Consider the following 24,356-nt stretch of genomic DNA (forward strand, 5'->3'; position numbering starts at 1 on the left):
TGTTCGCAGGTTGCAGTCACTGTTTCTGCAAATCTTCATTACATGGTCTTTTGCCTTAAAAGATTATTGCCTTTGGCATCATGCTAAGATTGTCTAGAATTGTGCAATGTCCTGCATCAACAAACATCAACAAAGTTCATTATTACATGAAAGAAAAACAAAGAAACAGAAAAACCATAGCATTCAATAAAAGTTGCCATTTTGGATCAACCATGCTGTGTATGAACCAGTGCACTTTAGAAACAGGGGTTCGCAAAGCGAAGGGTATTTTTATACTGAATAACATCACTGAGGTTAGGTTGGATGCAAACCAACTAACATGATTACAGAGTGATAATTATATGTCCAAGTTATGCAAATGATTATTCCAAAAGTTCTTCAGCTGTGTTAATATTGTCATTATGAATTTGCAAACAGAGGAATTCATATGATATAATTTCCATGTTTACAATACAATGTTAAATCAGGCATAAAGCTAACTAGAACACAGATTAATATTAACGACATCATCTGCTGATTTAAGTCAGATTGGTATTGTGTTGCACCCAAGATCAAGGGAAGCAACATTTTCTCATAAACTAAAAGACAATTGATCATTTGTTTGATAGGATTCTCCTAGAAAAGACATCAACGATTTAATATAAATGTTATTGCCATAAAGCAAAAGGTGACATTTACTTTTGATTTTGTTTTGATGAGTTTTGCAGCTTAATTATACGATAAAATCAATAAAGTTAGGAGTTAGCTGGTATTAATTGCCACCTAAGTGCAGATAAACTCCAGCAAAAATATATTTGAGAATTTCTTTATCATTTGTGAAATTACTTAGTGAAGTTTAGGTTATTGACCTATGAATACAGTAGACACCTGCTCTACGTCTCAGAATAGAATAGACATTTTAAAGTAACATGAGCCATAGGGAATTTTTATTTAAAAAATTAGGATGATGAGGATTCTTTTGGATTTATTATTATCGTGGATGGTTTGTTGGTCATGCAACCTCATGTGTACAGCAATGGGAAAAGATCACCATTTTCCACAGATAATCAGCAATGCAGAAGGCTATCTGATTTTGCCTCCATGCTGAAGAGGTTAAATATTCAGTTTATGAAAACATAGGGCTCCTGCTATAGAAACGACAAAGAAAGTGGAATGGATGAGGTAATCGAATTGGATGATTTCGATCAAATTCACTGAAAGAGTGAAAATTAAGGAAAGATCTGAGGTGGTCCCATTTTTGACGACAATATTTGATGCTGCACCATGAGAGGAAAGCTCAGAGGTCATTAGAGAGGTGTTTGTGGAATAGGTTGGTTGAGAGACATCTTTTTAATTCTGTTTATAATCCTGGCACTGTGACTAGGAGCAGGAGCACACAGACAAACGCTTGCAGTGGCTTGGAGCTCATGCCCGGTGCCGAGCTTTCAGTTGTAGCTGTGAAAGACAAAACGATTTGTTATTTGATGATTTTTTTTTAGTTTGAATACATTTCAAATATGGCATTGTCCTATTGACCGCAATATATGCAAGCATGATGGTAAATTCAAACTCGGAGTCCCTTGGGTTGTGGGCGGGACGGTGGCACAGCGGTAGAGTTGCTGCCTCACAGCGCCAGAGACCCGGGTTCGATCCTGACTATGGGTGCTATCTGTGCAGAGTTCGTACGTTCTCCCTGTGACCGTGTGGGTCTTCTCTGGGTGCTCCAGTTTCCTCTCACGCAGCAAAGACGTACAGGTTTGTAAGTTAATTGGCTTTGGTAAATAAATGTAAAATTGGCCCTAGTATGCAGGATAGTGTTAGTGCACAGGGCAATCGTTGCTCAGTGAGGACCCAGGGGACTTGATGGGCTGAAAGGTCTCCTTCAATGTCATAGCAAGAAACTATGCATGGAGACACAAGGAACTGCAGAGAGGCGGAAGGCAAGGATTACTTGAAGTTAGAAAATCAATATTCATACTCAAGCGAAATAGGAGGTGCTGTTCCTCCAATTTGCATCGGACCTCACTCTGACAGTGTAGAGATCCAGGACAGAAAAATCAGTATGGGAATGGGAGGGGGAGTTAAAGTGTTTGGCAACCGGGAGATCGCGTAGGCCAAGGCGGACTGAGGGGAGGTGTTCAGCAGTTAGTCCCAGCTTTTGGAGTTGGGCTGATGGTAGTAAGCTGTGTTGGAAGGAACTGCAGGTGCTGGTTTAAATCGAAGAGGGACACAGAAAGCTGGAGTAACTCAGCGGGACAGGCAGTATCTCTGGAGAGAAGGAATGGGTGACGTGTCGGGTCGAGACCCTTCTTCAGACTGAAGACAATCATTTGTAATATAAGAAAATAACTGCAGTTGCTGGTACAAATCAAAGGTATTTATTCACAAAATGCTGGAGTAACTCAGCAGGTCAGGCAGCATCTCAGGAGAGAAGGAATGGGTGACGTTTCCGGTCGAGACCCTTCTTCAGACTGATGTCAGGGGGGCGGGACAAAGGAAGGATATAGGTGGAGACAGGAGGATAGAGGGAGATCTGGGAAGGGGGAGGGGAAGAGAGAGACAGAGGATCTATCTAAAGTTTGAGAAGTCAATGTTCATACCACTGGGCTGCAAACTGCCCAGACGAAATATGAGGTGCTGTTCCTCCAATTTCCGGTGGGCCTCACTATGGCACTGGAGGAGGCCCATGACAGAAAGGTCAGACTGGGAATGGGAGGGGGAGTTGAAGTGCTCGGCCACCGGGAGATCAGTTGGTAACATCACTTCTTGGAGTGTAACAAAGAGCAGAGGCTCCAGAAAAACATACAATGGCATGAAGGTACTAGCACTTGCTGTGATCTTACCCATTGAAGTGCTAGAATTCATGTGCATGGCCATAGTGCTCGCTGTGTAAAGTCAACACATTGTCACATAAACATTTTACTTTGAATGCATTTCAAATATAGAATTGCTTTTACCTTGCCCAAAATATATATATATATATATAGATATAAACATGACAAGAAATTCAACCTTAAAGAGTTCCTCAGTTGCAGATCTATCAATGTGCACACATCCAGTGATTTGTCTGCTAGGTTGGAATTGTGTAGCTGTGAATTGAACAAGCAAACATGCTGCTTATTGAACCACAGATCCATGAAAGGATTGTAGGATAACTGGCTTTGGTAAAAATTGTAAATTGTAAGTTGTCCCGAGTGTGTAGGATAGTGTTAGGAGTGATCGCTGGTCGATGTGGACTCGGCAGGCCGAAGGGTCTGTTTCCGTGCTGTATCTTAAAGTAAGGTCTGAAGATCTTGCCCAAACTGAACTCCATTGTGGTGACTGTGTGGGCCCCTTTGTCCAGGGTCAAGTGGCCGGGACAATTGCCACACTTTTAAGAAGATTGTTGTCCAAGTCGACTGTTAGGTTCCTCTGACCCATGTGAGATGCGATGGAAAAGGAAGGACTTATACGTTCATAAATTCATAAGTGATAGGAGCAGAATTAGGCCATTCGGCCCATCAAGTCTACTCTGCCATTCAATCATGGCTGATCTATCTCTCCCCACTAACCCCTTTCTCATGCCTTCTCCCCATCAATAATGAGACCCGTACTAATCAAGAATTACTGCCTGGGGCAGTGACAAGCTTTTGTTGTGCGTTGTGTTCTATCCAGTCAGTGGAAAGACAATACATGATCACGATCGAGCCATTTGCAGTCTAGAGGAGAGTGCGGAGCGATTGTAATATGCGATTGTAGGCCTGCTTCTGTGGCTGGCATACCAATAATCACCTGGCTTCCACGCTGAAGAGCCTGAACTTTCAGTTTGTGATTATTCAGGCTCAATGGTACAGAAATGCTAAAGAAGTTATAATAAATGAAGTAATTGATTAACAAACCCTCATCAAATTGACCATAATCACCAAATTAAGATTTGAGAACTTGTACTACTTTAAAATGTGTAGGAATGAACTGCTAACACCGAAGATAGCCATAAAGTGCTGGAGAACCTCAGTGGGTCAAGCTGTAGGCTAATTGGATTTGGTTAGAAAATGTGTAAATTGCCCCATGTGTGTAGGATAGTGCTCGCTTGGGGTGATCAATGATCGGTGTGGACTCAACGGGCACGTTTCCGCGCTGTATCGCTCAACGTGTTAGGAGTCTGCACGTTCTCCTCGTGACCACGTGGGTTTCCTCTGGGTGCTCCAGTCTCCCCCTCACATCCCAATGACGTGAGGTTTTGTAGGTTGATTGGCTCCTTTAAATTGCCCTAAGTGTGCTGGAAGTGGGATTTAGATTTAGAGATACAGCGCGGAAACAGGCCCTTCGGCCCACTGGGGCTGCGCCGCCCAGCGATCCCCAGCGTTCCCCGCCCATTAACACTAACCTACACTAACCTACACACACTAGGGACAATTTTTACATTTGCCCAGCCAATTAACCTACATACAGGATAACATAGAAGTCATGTGAACGGGTGATCGATGGTCGGCATGAACTTGTTGGGCCGAAGGGCCTGTTTCCACGCTGTATCTCTCAATCAATCAATAAATCAATCATTGTCTGCTCCATATAATGGAACCTTTAGCAAAGCGTCGTTCCTCTGATCGTGGGACAGGAAAGGAAAGGCATTTACTGCCCGAGTTTTTTGCCCAGAGCAGCAGAACAGGAGAAACTGATAATTTCTATAATTTTATAATCACTTAAAAATAACGAAAGCAAGTGCAGTTAAAATAAAAATAAAACATTCTTTATCATACTATAACTCTCAATTACTTTATAGTGAAAATGAAAATAAATCCTACTTTGTTTGAGGGGCATGATCTTTACATAGGTTCCATTCACGAAGCTCACAAATGCCCTGGACACAAATAGAAACACATTCATGTTAGAAGTCCTTTCTCACAATTGCATTAGTTTTGGTCTCACTGCGAGAGAAAATATTGTATATCATTAAGCTGGTCAATGTATATGTGATGAGGATATATCCACTAGTGGGAAGGTCTGGGACCGGAGGTCATTGTCTCAGAATAAAAGGACATTCCTTTGGAACAGTGGGGAGGAATTTTGTTAGTCAGAGGGTGGTGAATCTATGGAATTCATTGGATATTTGTAAGGCAGAGATTGATAGATACTTGATTAGTACGGGTGTCAGGGGTTATGGGGAGAAGGCAGGATAATGGAGTTGAGAGGGAAAGATAGATCAGCCACGATTGAATGACGGAGTAGACTTGATGGGCCGAATGGCCTAATTCTGCTCCTATCACTTATGAACTTATGAAGGGAATTGCAAACTAGAGGACATGTGGGAGGGAGGGGGGGGGGGGGGGGGGGGGAAGATTTAATAGGAACCCAAGGGGTAACCTTTTTACACAAAGGGTGGTGCATGTATGGAATGAGCTGCCGGAGGGGGTAGTTGAGGCTGGGACTGTCCCAGCATTTAAGAAGCAATTAGACAGGTGCATGGGCAGGATAGGGTTTAGAGGGGATATGGGCCAAACGCAGGATAGGTTTAGAGGGATATGTGCCAAATGCAGGTTAGGTTTAGAGGGGATATGGGCCAAACGCAGGATAGGTTTAGAGGGGATATGGGCCAAACGCAGATGGGACTAGTGTAGATGGGACATGTTGGACAGCGTGGGCAGGTTTGGTTATGAGACTGTTTCCACACTGTATGTCTCGATGCTATCACTCTATTCTGGCTGGTAGTTTGTTCTTGTATTCAATGTCCAACTTCTTCTACACTTTTGCAGAGACATTGATGAGGTTTCATGCCTGTCATTGGAGGTAGTTTGCAGAGAAGGTTGTACAAACCTTACAGCTGCTGTGGGCTGAATATCCCAACTTGCTCTACATATTTATGTATACATGGCGAGTTACTTGCAAAGGCTAATTACTGATCAGAAACATTCAGTGATTCAATGCATGTCAAGAGGAAACAACATAAGAATATAGAACACAGTGCACAGAACAGTACAGCACATGAACAGGACCTTCGGCCCTCAATGTCCATTCTGAACATGATACCTAGTGAGGCTTATCTCCACTGCCTGCATGCGATCCATATCCCTTCTATCGATTCCATTTATACCTCACTCTGCCTCGGCAAGGCCAGCGGCATAATTGAGCCGTACCCCGGCCACTCCCTCTTCTCCCCTCTCCCATCGGGCAAAAGGTCCAGAAGTGTGAAAATGCACACCTCCAGATTCAGGGACAGTTTCTTCCCAGCTGTTATCAGGCAACTGAATCATTCTGCCACAACTAGAGAGTAGTCCGGAACTACCAACTACCTTATTGGGACCCTCGGACTATCTTTAATCAGACTTTGCTGGCTTTACCATGCACTAAACATTATTCCCTTATCTGACACACTGTAAATGGCTCGATTGTAATCATTTACTGTCTTTCCGCTGACAGGTTATCACGTAACAAAAATCTTTTCAGTGTACCTTGGTACATGTGACAATAAACTTCACTGAACTTCCCTGCATATCCAATTCAAAGGCCTCTTAAGTGGGGTGTCACGGTGGAGCAACGCTAGAGTTGCTGCCTTACAGCGCCAGAGACCCGGGTTCGATCCTGACTCTGGGTGCTGTCTGTAAGGTGTTTGCCCATTCTCCCCGTGACCACGTGTGTTTTCTCCTAGATCTCCGGTTTCCTCCCACACTCCAAAGACGTACAGGTTTGTAGGCTAAATGGCTTGGTATAAGTGTAAATTGTCCCTAGTGTGCATCGGGTAGCGTTAGTGTGCGGGGATCGCTGGTCGGCACAGACTCGGTGGACCGAAGGGCCTGTTTCCGCGCTGTATCTCTGAAACTAAACTAAACTAGATGCCTCTAATGTATTTGACTCGGCCACCGTCCGTGGCAGTGCGTTGCAAGATGATATTAGGCAATACCTGATGTTAACATAAGCGGTGATGTTCATAGGTGAAACCCATTCTTCAGTTGTATACATGCTCCTCACCCCCTCGATTCCATCACAAGTTGTTGAACCGTTCGTCCAATTCCCCACAGCTAATCCGTCGAAGTGAGCGGACAGTGTAATCGTTGCGTTCACTCCAAATCCCGAAACGTTAACTGGGAAAGTGAAAAGAAAAGTTAATATTTCGCACATGGGTGCAAGGCTGTGGAGTAGAAGCGCTTCAATGTTAATTAAGAATCGAGGGTCAAGGGAGCTTTATTGTCACGTGTCTTGAAATGGAACAATGAAACAATGAAATTCTGTCTTCCAGCAGCACAGCAGATATGTAAACATATTACTCTGTAATGACCAAACAAAACAATACAAGTTCAATACATAGTACACACACACATAGCGTATGTATATGTGTGTGTATGTGCGTATGCACACATCTTTATGTCATCAATCTCATTATCTCAATGTATAAATGTATATATATATGTATCTGTATACTTGTGTGTGCATGTATATACATGCACACACATGTATACAGATACATATATATATATATTTATACATTGAGATAATGAGATTGATGACATAGAGATTTGTGCATACACACACACACACACACACACACACATATATATACACATATATATGTACATATATATATATATATATATATATATATATATATATATATACACACACTATATATATACACACACTATGTACACACATATATAAACACACACACACCCCTACCAAACAAATAAACAACAATAGTGTAAAGACCAAAGCAATGCCCAGAGGAGCTTGTTTGGAAGTTGTAGTGTTTAATGTCCTGATGGTTGTAGGGATGAAACTGCTCCAGAACCTGGATGTTACAAGTTTTCAAGCTCCTATACCTTCGTCTCTATACCAGAGATGAAAATGTGACAAAAGGTTGTGAGATTCGGTGAGGGGTAGATCATGGCTGATCCACCCCTTCTTCCTAACCCCATTCTCCTGCTTCCCAACACCCCTGGAAACCGTACCAATTAAGAATTTATCAATCTCCGCCTTAAAAATATCCATTGACTTGGCCTCCACAGCCTTCTGTGGAAATGAATTCCAAAGATTCACCACTCTCTGATTAAAGAAATTCCACCTCATCTTTCTAAAGGTATGTCCATTTATTCTGAAGCTGTGGCCTCTAGTCCTAGACTCTCCCATGAGTGGGTGCATCCTCTCCACATCCAGGCCTGCCCATTTTGTACAGGGGAAAGGGTTAGGATGGCTGATTTTCGACTTTAAGTTAACTAGTTGATGGATGAAATTCCCCTTCTATTTTCAACACAAACACTTCCAATTTGAAGTCACCGCTGTCTTTAAATAAAAACACTTAAACATTAGATTACATTTCCAGCGAGCTGAATACCAAATCCGACCAAGCACAGACTCTCTTTGGGTCTTTGAGTGGGATATCCATGGGAACATTTTGAGTCTTGAATGCAGGTCCCACAAGCAGATTAGCTACGAAGTTTGGACAACATGGTGACGTAGCGAGTGGAGCTGCTGCCTCACTGTGCCAGAGACCCCGGCTCGATCCTAACCTTGGTTGGACCCTAACCTGCCTGTGTGGAGTTTGCACGTTCTCCCTGCGACTGCATGGGCTTTCTCAGTCCACGCCAACCAGTGATACACTAACACTATCCTATACACTAGGGGCAATTTTACTGAAACCAATTAGCCTACAAACCTGCACGTCTTTGGGGTGTGGGAGGAAACCGGAGCACCTGGGGAAAACCCACTTAGGGTCACGGAACAAACGTACAAACTCCATACAGACAGCACCCGTAGTCAGGATCAAACTCGGGTCTCTGGAGCTGTAAAGCATCAATTCTACTGCTGTGCCACCATGCCGCTCCAAAGGATTGTCAGAGTCTCAAAGATTATAAAGAACCAGAGGACATACAGTATGTTTAAGGTGAGGGGGGAAAAGATTTAATAGGAAGCGGAGTGCAAATTTCTTTACACAAAGGGTGGTGGATGTATGGAACAAGCTGCCGGAGGAGGTAGTTGAGGCAGGGACTATTGCAACGTTTAAGAAACATTTAGACAGGTACATGGTTAGGACAGGTTTGGAGGGTTCTGGACCAAATGCAGGCAGGTGGGTCGAGTGCAGACGGTTGGTGGTGGGCATGTTGGGCCAAAGGGGCCTATTTTCACGCTGTATGTCTCTGTGAATCTAAATTAAAATAGATCATTGATTTGTTCAATATTAATTCAGATATAGGCCCCCAAACAGTAGCCTCGACATAGGGTGCAAGTTGAATCAGGAGATAAAATTGGCGTGTCAAAAATGTAATGCTACGGTGGTTATGGGAGATTTCAACATGCAGGTAGACTGGGAAAATCAGGTTGGAAATGGACCCCAGGAAAGAGAGTTTGTAGAGTGCCTTCGAGATGGATTCTTAGAACAGCTTGTACTGGAGCCTACCAGGGAGAAGGCAATTCTGGATTTAGTGTTGTGTAATGATCCTGATCTGATAAGGGGACTAGAGGTAAAAGAGCCATTAGGAGGCAGTGATCACAACATGATAAGTTTTACTCTGCAAATGGAAAGGCAGAAGGGAAAATCGGAAGTGTCGGTATTACAGTATAGCAAAGGGGATTACAGAGGCATGAGGCGGGAGCTGGCCAAAATTGATTGGAAGGAGGCCCTAGCAGGGAAGACGGTAGAACAGCAATGGCAGGTATTCCTGGGAATAATGCAGAGGCTGCAGGATCAATTTATTCCAAAGAGGTGGAAAGACTCTAAGGGGAGTAAGAGACACCTGTGGCTGACAAGGGAAGTCAGGGACAGCATAAAAATTAAGGAGAGGAAGTATAACATAGCAAAGAAGAGTGGGAAGACAGAGGATTGGGACTCTTTTAAAGAGCAACAAAAGTTAACTAAAAAGGCAATACGGGGAGAAAAGATGAGGTACGAGGGTAAACTAGCCAATAATATAAAGGAGGATAGCAAAAGTTTTTTTAGGTACGTGAAGAGGAAAAAAATAGTCAAGGCAAATGTGGGTCCCTTGAAGACAGAAGCAGGGGAATTTATTATGGGGAACAAAGAAATGGCAGACGAGTTAAACCGTTACTTTGGATCTGTCTTCACTGAGGAAGATACACACAATCTCCCAAATGTTCTAGGGGCCGGAGAACCTAGGGTGATGGAGGAACTGAAGGAAATCCACATTAGGCAGGAAATGGTTTTGGGTAGACTGATGGGACTGAAGGCTGATAAATCCCCAGGGCCTGATGGTCTGCATCCCAGAGTACTTAAGGAGGTGGCTCTAGAAATAGTGGAAGCATTGGAGATCATTTTTCAATGTTCTATAGATTCAGGATCAGTTCCTGTGGATTGGAGGATAGCAAATGTTATCCCACTTTTTAAGAAAGGAGGGAGAGAGAAAACGGGTAATTATAGACCAGTTAGTCTGACATCAGTGGTGGGGAAGATGCTGGAGTCAATTATAAAAGACGAAATTGCTGAGCATTTGGATAGCAGTAACGGGATCATTCCGAGTCAGCATGGATTTACGAAGGGGAAATCATGCTTTCGGAATGGCAGGCAGTGACCAGTGGGGTACCGCAAGGTTCGGTGCTGGGACCCCAGCTATTTACGATATACATTAATGACTTAGACGAAGGGATTAAAAGTACCATTAGCAAATTTGCAGATGATACTAAGTTGGGGGGTAGTGTGAATTGTGAGGAAGATGCAATAAGGCTGCAGGGTGACTTGGACAGGTTGTGTGAGTGGGCGGATACATGGCAGATGCAGTTTAATGTAGATAAGTGTGAGGTTATTCACTTTGGAAGTAAGAATAGAAAGGCAGATTATTATCTGAATGGTGTCAAGTTAGGAGGAGGGGGAGTTCAACGAGATCTGGGTGTCCTAGTGCATCAGTCAATGAAAGGAAGCATGCAGGTTCAGCAGGCAGTGAAGAAAGCCAATGGAATGTTGGCCTTCGTAACAAGAGGAGTTGAGTATAGGAGCAAAGAGGTCCTTCTACAGTTGTACCGGGCCCTGGTGAGACCGCACCTGGAGTACTGTGTGCAGTTTTGGTCTCCAAATTTGAGGAAGGATGTTCTTGCTATGGAGGGCGTGCAGCGTAGGTTCACTAGGTTAATTCCCGGAATGGCGGGACTGTCGTATGTTGAAAGGCTGGAGCGATTGGGCTTGTATACACTGGAATTTAGAAGGATGAGGGGGGATCTTATTGAAACATATAAGATAATTAGGGGATTGGACACATTAGAGGCAGATAACATGTTCCCAATGTTGGGGGAGTCCAGAACAAGGGGCCACAGTTTGAGAATAAGGGGTAGGCCATTTAGAACGGAGATGAGGAAGAACTTTTTCAGTCAGAGAGTGGTGAAGGTGTGGAATTCTCTGCCTCAGAGGGCAGTGGAGGCCAGTTCGTTGGATGCTTTCAAGAGAGAGCTGGATAGAGCTCTTAAGGATAGCGGAGTGAGGGGGTATGGGGAGAAGGCAGGAACGGGGTACTGATTGAGAGTGATCAGCCATGATCGCATTGAATGGCGGTGCTGGCTCGAAGGGCTGAATGGCCTACTCCTGCACCTATTGTCTATTGTCTATTGTCTATTGTCTAAGAACAAAGACAGTCATGTTGAAGACTGACCCTTATATTTTCCAACTGAGGTAATAAGGTAAAAAGTCTGAAGTAGGGTCTCGACCCAAAACGTCACCCATTCCTTCTCTCCAGAGATGCTGCCTGTCCCACTGAGTTACTCCAACATTTTGTGTCTATCTGAGGTAAAATGTAAATTAGGGATATCTCTGAACCTCTTTTAAAATTCCAGCTCCCACACGTCTTTGCTTTGAACACTTGTCCTTGAATATTTGTACCCTTTCCTCTTCTGATATTCCTCTCCAATCTATCACCTGTACTATAAACATTCCTTCTCTGTTTTCTGTATAAATAACTTCTGTTTAGTTTCCACATTGAGCATCGACCCAGAAAAGCCTCAGTCAAGTTTAGTTTAGTTTAAGATAGGCACAAAATGCTGGAGTAACTCAGCGGGTCAGACAGCATCTCTGGTGAGAAGGATTGGATGACGTTTTGGGTCGAGACCCTACTTCAGATTTCAGTTTAGTTGATCATTGTCACGTGTACCGAGGTACAGTGTAAAGCCTTTTTATTGCGTGCTATCCAGTCAACGGAAAGACTATACACGATTACAATCAAACAGTCCACAGTATACAGATGCAGGAGAAAGGGAATGACGTTTATTGCAAGATAAAGTCCAGTGAAGTCCGATTAAAGATAATTTGAGGGTCACCAATGAGGTAAATGGTGGGTCAGTTGGTGATGGGATGGTTCCCTCGAATCCAAATGCCACCCAAGCAGTGTGGCAAACCCTTCAGTGTGAAACCCCTCATTAAGTTTAATTCTTTCTACTGATTATCCTGGCTTTTCACATCCACACGTAGACTTCACAAGCCACGTCTGTTTACACCGATGTTTCTGAGTGTAAGTTTCTGAGTACTTTGATATTATCTTCGGTTCACAAAAGTTACTATAGCGATGTAGGTCTTTATTGCCCATGTAATCCCCAACACAGCCAACACTTGATCACTCTTTTGTCTGTTTTCACCGACAGCCTTTATCATGAATTCCACCCACCTACTAATTGACCTCTCCACACCTGCATTTCCCCTTTCGCTTGCCAGACCTTGTCCCTCCACAGATGCTGCCTGACCCGTTGAGTTACTCCAGCACTTTGTGCTTTCCCCTACAACTGACTGCCATTCCTTTCCCAACACCACTTTCCTGCACTAGCCCCACTTCCCTCAATTCCCTCAACATCCAGAATGACAATGGTTGGACCATTTTTGCACCCTATCGGGAAATATATTTGCTGTAAACTAATGAATGAATTCTTTAAACATCAGCCAATTCTTGTCTCCTGTCATTTGTTTAAAATGTTGATGAAAGTTTTAAGGAATCTTGAAAAGAAAAATAATCAAAGGAAACATTTAAAACTTTGCCAAAAACAGAGCCCGAGAATGGGGAAAATTCTCTGGGTAAATTTGAGTAAAGAAAGACAAAGAATATGTAATAGTTAATCAATCATTATGGTCATTTCTTTTCTTTGCCATTAATTCTCTCATCTTGCTACCAATGCTTTGCAAATGCTTGGGCGGTGGCTTACAGTGCTTGCAGCGCCAGAGACCCGGGTTCGATCCCGACTACGGGTGCTGTCTGTACAGAGTTTGTACGTTCTCCCCGTGACTGCATAGGTTTTCTCAGATACTCGTTTTCCTCCCACACTCCAAAGACGCACAGGTTTGTTGGTAAATTGGCTCGGTATATGTGTATATTGTCCCCAGTGTGTGTAGGATAGTGTTAATGTGCGGGGACCGCTGGTCTGTGCGGTCTCGGTGGGCCGAAGGGCCTGTTTCCGTGGTGTATCTCAAAACTAAACTAAACTCGGATGATAAGCTTTCATTTCATCTTACTTCCATTTTTAAAGATCTGACTCTACTTTTATTTTTTCATCTACATTTTTATCTTTCAAAAAACAAACTGCTGGAGTCACTCAGCAGGTCAAGCAGCATCTGTGGAGGGAAATGAGCAGATGAAGTTGTATATATGAAGTTGAAGTTGTAGAATGTATATATATTTATGTTTATGCACACACACCGAGCTTTTTTTTCTTGCTTATTATATTATTTACAGTGCACTATGTTTACAATCTGTTGTGCTGCTGCAAGTAAGGATTTCATTGTTCCATCTGGGATATTTATATACTAAAACTTTTGTTTGTTTGTTCCTGAACTACAGCCAAAACGGTACACGATAGCACAACAATTTTAGACCCACCTTACTCACCGTCGTCCCTTTGGTGCTAATGGAAAAAGTTTCATTGAAATCGGTGTTATATCTTTAAAGTTGTTTGCATTTAAAAGTTTAAATCTATCTCCTAGGGAGGGAGGGGTTTGGAGGGAGGGGGGGGGAGGAGGGAGGATAAGGGGGGGGTTGAAGGGGATGGAAAGGAGGGGAAGGTGGTAAGGGGGGATGGAGGGACGCGGGGGGAGGGGGAGAGGGGAGGGGAGGGGGGAGAGGGGAGGGAGGGAGAGAGAGAGGGGGGGTGCTGCACCAATGCAGGAGAGGTTTGGGCCCAACGGGTCCACTTGGTCTAGTTTGACAATAAAACACTCTTGAAGTTTTGGGGCAAAATTGTTCCTCTCTATGTTTGCATGTTGTGTCCTTTCCTGACAGACTTTGGTTACCATCACCCACAAGTTCTCAAGTACAGGGAGTAGAATCTACTCCACCATTCAATCATGGCTGATCTCTGTCTCCTAATCCTGTTTTCCTGCCATCCTCCCCATAACCCTTGACACCCATTCTAATAAAAAAAATGTCTACCTCTGCCTTAAAAATATCCACTGACTTGGCCTCCACTGCCCTCTGTGGCAATGAGTTCCTCAGATTAACTACCCTCTGACTAAAGAAGTTCCTCCTCACCTCCTTTCTAAAAGAGCACCCTTTAATTCTGAGTCTGTGACCTCTGGTCCTAGACTCTCCCACCAGTGGAAACATCCTCTCCACATCCACTCTCTCTGTGCCTTTCATTATTCTGTAAGTGAAAAACAAACTGCTCATTTCACTACTCTTCTTAACGTGTCCTTACTTTTATCCTTTCCAGTTCCCCCCCTCATTAGAAGCCGCAGCCTCCACTATTTGACATATATCTTTGTAGACCAGTTGCTTCACTGGCCGCTCGTCCCAGCCTGATTCAAGTCAAGGCATCCCATGAGAACAGCTCCACGTTCTCCAGTACTGCTCACAAAATGAAACCTTTTCCTTCCTCCACGATCAACATCCAGCACAATTAACTCTCGGATCTTATTTACTGGAAAGAATTTTGTACCTAGCTCAGGTAATAATCCAGAGCTTTAGTAGTTCTGTCTTTCAATTTGGATCTAATCCATTGCCAGAACTTCCTCCTTTATCCTAAGTCATTGTTTTCACATGGACTCAGATCACTGGATCTCCAACCCAGGCGACTGTTTGCATGCTGGCCACAGATCTACAATTACATGTTACAATCGCTCCACACATTTAAATCTCTCGATCTCTGAATGATTCGATTGTAATCATGCATTGTCCTTCCACTGACTGGTTAGCAAGCAACAAAAGCTTTTCACTCTACCTCGGTACACGTGACAATAAACTAGACTAAACTGTTCCCATTCTAAGTTCCTCTCCAACTTAAGGGAATGTCGTTAGGTAGACAATGAAAACACCTGGATTCTAGCTCTTAGCTGAAGGGTCTCGGCCCAAAGGAAGACACAAAATGCTGGAGTAACTCGCAAGATGGGATTGGATTGTTCATGTTCGCCAGGACTGAGGTGCTCCATCATGCCAAGTGTTTCAACAATCTAAGACAACACTTAAGCAAGAGAAACCTAGGTTTACTAGGTTAATTCCCGGAATGGCGGGACTGTCATATGTTGAAAGACAGGAGCTACTAGGCTTGTATACACTGGAATTTAGAAGGATGAGAGGGGATCTTATCGAAACGTGTAAGATTATTAAGGGGTTGGACACGTTAGAGGCAGGAAACATGTTCCCAATGTTGGGGGAGTCCAGAACCAGGGGCCACAGTTTAAGAATAAGGGGTCGGCCATTTAGAACGGAGCAATTTCACACAGGTCAATTAACCTGCAAACCCACATGTTTTTGGGATGTGGGAGGACATTGGGGCATCCAGAGGAAACCCACACACAGTTACAGGGAGAACCTGCAAACTCCACACAGACAGCACCAGAGGTCAGGATTGAACCAGGATCTCTGATGCTGTGAATCAGCAGGTTTACCAGATGTGCCACTGTGCTAGGTAGATACAGAGGTACTGTCTCTCTCCCCGCTGTATTCATCATGGGTCCGCCAACTTAAAATGTCCCCCTTCCCCTAGAGCTCAATGACTTTACTCCCCCCTCCCACAGTTCCTCCTCTCCTCCAGCCAGTTTACAAGAACCTCACACTTGTCAGACTGAAGAAGGGTCTCGACCCGAAACGTCACCCATTCCTTCTCTCCCGAGATGCTGCCTGACCCGCTGAGTTCCTCCAGCATTTTGTGTCTAGGTTTGTAGGTTAATTGGCTTTGGTAAAGATTGTAAATGATCTCTAGTGTGTAGGATAGTGCTGGTGTGGGGATTGCTGGTCAGTGCGGACCCGGTGGGCCAAAGGGCCAGTTTCCGCATTGTGTCTCTGGAGTAAACTAAAACCAGTTCTACTTCAGTACTTAATCTAAATGGCGTTACTGCCGCTTCCTCTCCTTGCTGCATCATAGTGTCCAAGCAAGGACTTCAGCTCATCTGAGCCAATGTTGTTTGTGCCACTGATGTGGCTACTGTGACTCATTAGATTCTGGCAGTTCCTGCTAACTTCAGATGCATCACCTGCCTCCGCGGCACCTCCTCTAATTTAATTAAATTATGTAATCCATTATCCAAATAAATTTGACTTGATTAAACTGTGCATCGTGGCACTTGCCCCACCCAACTAATTCTTCCAAACCCACACTCCATATAGTGTACACTATACAACACACTGTACAATACACAGGCTTATACTCTCCAGACCAGTGCAGCCCAGTAACCCTTGCTTTCCCTCTCTCCATCCCTCCCCCATCCTAGTTCTCCAACCAGTCTGACTGTCCTCCTGATTAAACTTTACATTGTACGCCTCATTGTCACCTTACCCTAGCTGGCAATGATCCGTTCTGCATGTTCCTTGAACATCCATCCCCTTTGATGCCTCGTTTTCACACCTTCTCCTTCCATATCTCTCATTTCCCTTTCCCCGGACGCTCAGTCTGAAGAAGGGTCTCAAACCGAAACGTCACCCATTCCTTCTATCCAGAGATGCTGCCCGTCCCGCTGAGTTACTCCAGCATTTTGTGTCTGTCTTCAAGGTTTCAAGTTCAGTTTATTGTCACTGTATTAAGGTACAGTGAAATTTGACTTACCATACAACCATACTAAGTGAAAAGCAACAAGACACACAACCACATGAAAGTTAGCATAGGAGTGCTGGGTCGGTCTCCAGGAAAGGCCGCCAACTCCATGATGTTAGGCCGCAGTGGGGATAGAGATACGATACGGAACAAAAAAAACCCGCCGCATCTCCGCCGAGGTAAGAGATTGAAAAAAAGTTCCCCCCCCCCCCCCCATGTCATCTGATTTCACTAACCAGTCCCACCTGGGTATCCAACAACCCAGCTGCTATTTGCTTATTGCCTTTTAATACCGTAATACCCTGGTGATGGATATTCGTCTCATGAATTTGCGCTGAACAAAACATGTTCCCACAACCTATCTTGGTCATAAATCGAGGGATTAGCTGTGGGTGATTATCACAGTGGGTGGAAACTAGCAGACGAAGAAAATCGGAAAGTAACACTGAAATAGCGAAATAAATATTGAAACCGGAATCATTCCTTTACATGGCAAAGTCCACACTCTGAAAGCATTGTGTTTTGGACTCGTCTCCTGTGCTAAAGTTCTTTGTGTTTTTGCAGAACCTGCAGGCTTACACCTGCATGACTTCACACAGTCTGAATTTGTTGACTCCAGTGAACCATACTGTCGATCTCTCCCTTGTTAGACCAGTTCCCTACTCCACCCATGGTTATCGCACTCTGAAGCTGACCTGTGAAGGGTGACCCATTGAAACTGGAACCCCACCAGCCCCTGGTCACATCGTGGCCGCACTGGAATGGGTGACGCTTCGGGTCAAGACCCTTCTTCGGTCTCCCATTCCTTCTCTCCAGCGATGTTGCCTGTCCCGCTGAGTTACTCCAGCATTTTATGTCTATCTTCCTGTCCCGCTGAGTTACTCCAACATTTTGTGTCTATCTGCTAGTTTACAGTTTAGTTTATTGCCACGTGTACAGCAGATTGATCCCTGGGATGGCGGGACTTACATATGAGGAAAGACTGGATAGACTGGGCTTGTACTCGCTGGAATTTAGAAGACTGAGGGGGGATCTTATAGAAACATATAAAATTCTTAAGGGGTTGGAGAGGCTAGATGCGGGAAGATTGTTCCCGATGTTGGGGGAGTCCAGAACCAGGGGTCACAGCTTAAGGATAAGGGGGAAGTCTTTTAGGACCGAGATGAGAAAACATTTCTTCACACAGAGAGTGGTGAGTCTGTGGAATTCTCTGCCACAGAAGGTAGTTGAGGCCAGTTCATTGGCTATATTTAAGAGGGAGTTAGATGTGGCCCTTTTTGCTAAAGGGATCAGGGGTTATGGAGAGAAGGCAGGTACAGGCTACTGAGCTGAATGATCAGCCATGATCATATTGAATGGCGGTGCAGGCTCGAAGGGCCGAATGGCCTACTCCTGCACCTATTTTCTATGTTTCTATGTTTCTATGTACAGAGGGTACAGCGAAAAGCTTTTATTGCGTGCTATCCACAGCTGAAAGACAATACATGATTACAATTGAGCCATTTACAGAGTGTAGATACATGATAAGGGAATAACATTTAGTGCAAGATAAAGCCGGCAAAATCCAATCTGTCCGAGCTAGTGAGTTCCCATTTATATACACACAAGGAATTGACAGGTGCTAGTTTGCAAAAGAAAGACACAAAGTACTGGAGTAACTCAGCACGTCAGGCAGCATCTCTGGAGAACATGGATGGATAAGTGACGTTTCGGGGTCTGAAGAAGGGTTCTGACTCGAAATGTCACCTGTCCATATTCTCCAGAGATGCTGCCTGACCCGCTGAGTTATTCCAGCACTCTGTGTCGTTTCAAGTACAGATATGTTTATCAGCAAAGCCCCCTCCCTCTACTGGAGACTGAACTACTCCCAATTCCTGTAAATGGACAGATCGGAAGGAACAAAAGGAGGTGACCAAAATTGTTCTCTCACTCCTTTCCTGGAAATCAGTTTGGAGTTTGGGGAAGGGGATAAAACATTGCCGAGATAATTTGCTGTGCTCTGTGTCTGAATGTGATATAGTCACTATTACGCACTGTTACCTGGCCACAGGATTTAATGGATTCACTTTTATCCTATGCTTATAATGATGGGGGAACGAGGCCATTCGGCTCATCAGGTTCATATCGCCTCACGGAAGAGCAATACTATTGCCTCCTTTCCTTTCTGCATCTCTACCACTAGTTTATCCTCCGTCCCCTTGATTCTTTTTGCCATTAAGGGGTGTTTCACAGTGGACAATTAACCTGCAAGGCCACCTTTAGGAGGTGGGATTAAACTACCTGGGTGAAACCCGAGCAGTCACAGGGGAATTGTTCAAATTCCACATGGACACAACTTGGTCAGGATCGAACCAGGTCTGAGGTGCGGGAAAGCCACACGAAACCCTTTAGAGATTTTTTTTTTGCTTCCACATTTATCACAAAATCATTGCCACCACACAGTCGGTAGATTGCAACGTTTCTACCTCGGGAAGAATCCAAGGAACTGTCAGGTGGTGCTGTTTTGCGAAAATGAAAAAGATACAAAGTGCTGGAGTAACTCAGCGAGTCAGGCAGCATCTCTGGAGAACAAGGATAGGCGATGTTTCGGGTCTGAAGAAGGGTTCTGTTGCCTCTGCATATTCCCCAGAGATGCTGCCTGTCCCGCTGCGTTACTCCAGCAATCTGTGTCCTTTTATGTACAAGTTTGTTGATCAGCAAAGCCCCCTCCCCACTCTACTAGGGACTGAACAGCTCCCAACTCCTGTGTGGTTAAATGCACAGACCAGAAGGAACAAAGGAAGGTGACCAAAACTGCAGCACATTTAAATACCTATGAAATATCCACAGCCTCCTGTGCTCTCTCTCTCTGTACAACGCAAGGATGGGACGATTAGCTGGTGTGATTACACTCCAGGACAGGTCCACCTTTGGCATCTGGCAAAGAAGTCAGCCACCAAGCATCGTTTGAAATCCGATTCTCACAATTTTTTAAATACCGGGAAGGTTCCCTCCCAGCGCATAACGTAACAAGTTTGTGGCTGAACCAAATTTTGGAGTTTGCTGCATCTCTCGATGAGATGTATCCACCTCCAGAAGAGATACACAGAAAGCTGGAGTTACCCAGCGGGTCAGGCAGCAACTCTGGAGAAAAGGAATAGGTGACGGTTCGGGTCGAGACCCTTCTTCAGACTGAGAGTCAGGGGAGAGAACCGAAAGGGATCTCCATATATCCATCCCCACATGTACAAGCTGTGTTACCAAACCTGTTGCGCCTCAGTTTCCAAACATTAATAAAGCTTCATGCAAAAACAACGTGGGTTTTACCACCAAACCCAAAACACTCCAAACAACATTTCACGATCTTAAACGGAAACCGTGCTGATTCAAATAATTTTAAAGCAATTCTGTAAACTTAAAGCTAAAGCCTGTATAAAAGAACGGGTTGTGCCCATAATGAGATTGAACATTGACTTACCAGCGTAATGTGTGTAGGGCATGTAGTACTTGGGACTGATGGTAATATTGAAGTCACCTCCTGTCGTAGCATTCACTACCTTGCAGGGCTTCAACTGGGCATAGGTTGGTGCACATTGAAGAAATAAGCCCAGGAGCAGCGCAGGTAGAATAATTGAAGCCATTTCTCTGTGCTGGGAGCTCTCAGGCAGCAAGAAGTGTTGGTAATAGCTTTAGTTCTGTGAGTCCTGTGTATTTTAAAGGGAGTCCAGGTAGAACCTCCCCCACGAATATTCAAATCTGAGGACATTTGAATATCAATGTCCTTGCTGAGGCTGCTGCCTTTTTTTTTTTCCCCACCTCTGTTTCCTGATTGCCAATTCTCTTGTGACCCAGGTGATGCGGGCAATTTGTGACGATGAGCTGAAGTCTGTAAGAGAGAGTGGGTTCTCCAGTTTGGACTGTCCACTGCACTCATTGGAAATTCGAGAGTCAAGAGTGTTTTATTGTCATAGGTCCCAGATGGAACAATGAAACTCTGACTTGCGGCAACACAACAGAATATGTAAACATAGTAGATTGTAAACAATGTAATTAAGGAGAGAAAAAAGTTCAGTGTGTGTGTATGTACCCACACTCACATATATACAGATCGTATATATTTACACACTGCTGGAGTAACTCAGCAGGTCAGGCAGCATCTCAGGAGAGAAGGAATGGGCGACGTTTCGGGTCGAGACCCTTCTTCGCTGAAGAAGGGTCTCGACCCGAAACGTCACCCATTCCTTCTCTCCTGAGATGCTGCCTGACCTGCTGAGTTACTCCAACATTTTGTGAATAAATACCTTCGATTTGTACCAGCATCTGCAGTTATTTTCTTATATATATTTACACACACATGCACACACACACACACACACACACACACACACACACACACACACACACACACACACACACACACACACACACACACACACACATACCGACACATTTAAAAAAAAAACTATAATAGTGCAATAATAACAATAATAGAGTAATAACAATTCTGAAATCTAAGGAGCTGGAATGTGATCACTACTCTCAAAATGTGCAAAGTATTGTTGGTGCAGTCTGCAGCAAACACTGAGGGAGGAGAGGCAACAGGTCTCTGCTCTCATTACTGATCGAGAACCCTCGTGGCAAGCTGGTGGTTCCGGGCTGAATGAAAATGGAACAAACTCCCTTGAAACTTGCAGTAAAGTTCCATTTGTTATTCGGTCAGGCGTCGACTGGGGACGGTTCTGATCTTTCCAGACTGTTCCTCATTACCAAAATACTCTTATTGAGAAAATGCCTGGAAGAATGCGCAGATTTACGAGGATGTTGCCAGGACTCAAGAATCTGAGCCATAGTTTAGTTCAGTTGAGTTTATTGTCAGTTCAGTTGAGTTTATTGTCATGCGTACCATGGTATAGTTCTATTCACAAAATGCTGGAGTAACTCAGCAGGTCGGGCAGCATCTCGGGAGAGAAGGAATGGGTGACGTTTCGGGTCAAGACCCTTCTTCAGACGGTATAGTTCTATCCAGACAGCGGAATGATAATACATGATTACAATCGAGACATTTACAGTGTGCAGATAGACGATAAGGGAATAACGTTTAGCGCAAGGTAAAGCCGGGAAAGTCATTTCAAAGATAGTCCAAGGGTCACCAATGAGGTAGATAGCAGTTCAGGACTGCTCTCTGGTTGTGGTAGGATGGTTCAGTTGCCTGATAACAGCTGGGAAGAAACTGTCCCTGAATCTGGAGAGGTTGAGCAGGCTAGGACTTTATTCCTCGGAGGGTAGGAGACTCAGGTGATTTTACAGAGCAAAAAAAAAAATGTTGGAGGAACTCAACTGGTCAGGCAGTATCTGTGGAGGGAAATTTACAGATGTCATTTGAGGACTCTTCTTCCAATTGAAGTCCGGTCCATCCATTATCCTCCATTGATTCTCCCTGACCCGCTGAGTTCCTCCTGCATTTTGTTCTTTGCTCAGGATTCAGCATCTATAATTTCTTGTGGTCTTAAAGAGGTGGAAAATCATGAGTGGTATCGATACGGTGAATGCACAGACTATTGCAAAGGCTGGGAATCAAGAACTCGAGGGCACAGGTTCAAGGTGAGGGGGGGGGGGGGAGGGGGGAGATTTCATAGGAATCTTGGTCAGCATGGGCAAGTTGTGCCGAAGGGCCTGTTTCCATGCTCTACTGGGGATGGAGATCAAGGAAGATGTGGAATAGATCATTGTTAGCAGGGAGAGGGTAACAACAAAGCAGAGATAAAATGTAGTCGGAGACAGTCAGACGTTGGAGAACTGGGAAAGGGGGAGGGGATGGAGAGAGAGGGAAAGCAAGGGTCACTTGAAGTTAGAGAAGTCAATGATCATACCGCTGGGGTGTAAGCTGTCAGCAAGGGCAAGTTGGGCTAAAGGGCATGTTTCCATGCTCTGTTATTCTATGATGCTCATTGCTAAGTCACATACAGGAAGTGAAATTAAACAAAGTTGAGTAAGACTGAGAAAAAGAGGGAATGTAAATGTGAGGAACAAATCATTTCTCCAAAAGAACCGAATTCTAAAGATGGGTCCCAATCTGAAACATTGCCTGCCCATTACTTCCACAGATGCTGCCTGACCCACTGACTTCCTCCAGCACATTCTGTTTTACTCTAAATTCTGATACAACTAGGCTTTATAAGTTTTATAAATGTTTAATTTTTTAGGTTTTAATAATTAAGTTTTTAATGTTTATAAGTTTGTCTATTGTCTATTGTCCTCCGGCACTCCCTTGACTCCCCTGCTACTTGACCAGGGTCTCACCCACACTCACAGCCACGTGTCCTTCCTCAACACATCTTCACCGCCAGGCTGAGGAAGGGTCCCAACTGATTCTTGATTAGTGCGGGTGTCAGGGGTAATAGGGAGGAAGCAGGAGAATGGGGTTGAGAGGGAAAGATGGACCTGTCACGATTGAAGGGCGGAGTAGACTTGATGGGCTGAATGGACTAATTCTGCTCCTACAACGTATGAACTTATGAATAGAACCATTGTCCGTCCATTTCCCTCCACAGATGCTGCCCGACCCATTAGGCTCCTTCAGGACTTTGCGTTTTGCACTTGTGTAACCTGCCTGATACTTCCTTTAGGGACTTGAATTTATTTGTTTATTGGGAGTCTGAAACCTTCTCATCACTACTTCCCTTTTCACATTTACATAATAATCTTACATTTTCCATCATGCCTGGTTTCTTAGGGACGTGATTATCACCGGAAAGCGGAACTACCTGCATTATACTTATGTCCTCATGCTCCAACAATGTTCACCTTCCTCCAACATGAGACCTCACTGAAAACCTCAATGGTTCAATGGTTCTTGAACCATGTTCTTGCCATAGAGGGAGTACAGAGAAGGTTCACCAGATTGATTCCTGGGATGGCAGGACTTTCATATGAAGAAAGACTGGATAGACTCGGCTTGTACTCGCTGGAATTTAGAAGATTGAGGGGGGATCTTATAGAAACTTACAAAATTCTTAAGGCGTTGGACAGGCTAGATGCAGGAAGATTGTTCCCGATGTTGGGGAAGTCCAGAACAAGCGGTCACAGTTTAAGGATAAGGGGGAAGTCTTTTAGGACCGAGATGAGAAAGTTTTTCTTCACACAGAGAGTGGTGAATCTGTGGAATTCGCTGCCACAGAAGGTAGTTGAGGCCGGTTCATTGGCTATATTTAAGAGGGAGTTAGATGTGGCCCTTGTGGCTAAAGGGATCAGGGGGTATGGAGAGAAGGCAGGTATGGGATACTGAGTTGGATGATCAGCCATGATCATATTGAATGGCGGTGCAGGCTCGAAGGGCCGAATGGTCTACTCCTGCACCTATTTTCTATGTTTCTATGTTTCTATGAATGGCGGAGTAGACTTGATGGGGCGAATGGCCTAATTCTGCTACTATCACTTATGACATATTTCCAACTGAGGTAAAATGTTCTGACTGCCCTATGTAT

The 24,356-nt window shown here is 44.3% G+C and overlaps 1 protein-coding gene across 1 annotated transcript; it reads right to left on the reverse strand.

The window, feature by feature from the left end:
• Positions 1–1,287: 1,287 nt before the first annotated feature.
• LOC144608634 (uncharacterized) lies at positions 1,288–20,513 on the reverse strand. The gene is made up of 4 exons (XM_078426608.1): positions 20,351–20,513; positions 6,857–7,037; positions 4,764–4,819; positions 1,288–1,434 (listed from the first exon to the last, which is right to left on the reverse strand). The coding sequence occupies exons 1-4, from the start codon at positions 20,511–20,513 to the stop codon at positions 1,340–1,342; spliced, it is 495 nt and encodes a 164-aa protein (XP_078282734.1). The 3' UTR covers positions 1,288–1,339.
• Positions 20,514–24,356: the final 3,843 nt, after the last annotated feature.

This window comes from Rhinoraja longicauda, chromosome 32 (assembly GCF_053455715.1).
Source record: "Rhinoraja longicauda isolate Sanriku21f chromosome 32, sRhiLon1.1, whole genome shotgun sequence".
Classification (NCBI taxonomy): Eukaryota; Metazoa; Chordata; class Chondrichthyes; order Rajiformes; family Arhynchobatidae; genus Rhinoraja; species Rhinoraja longicauda.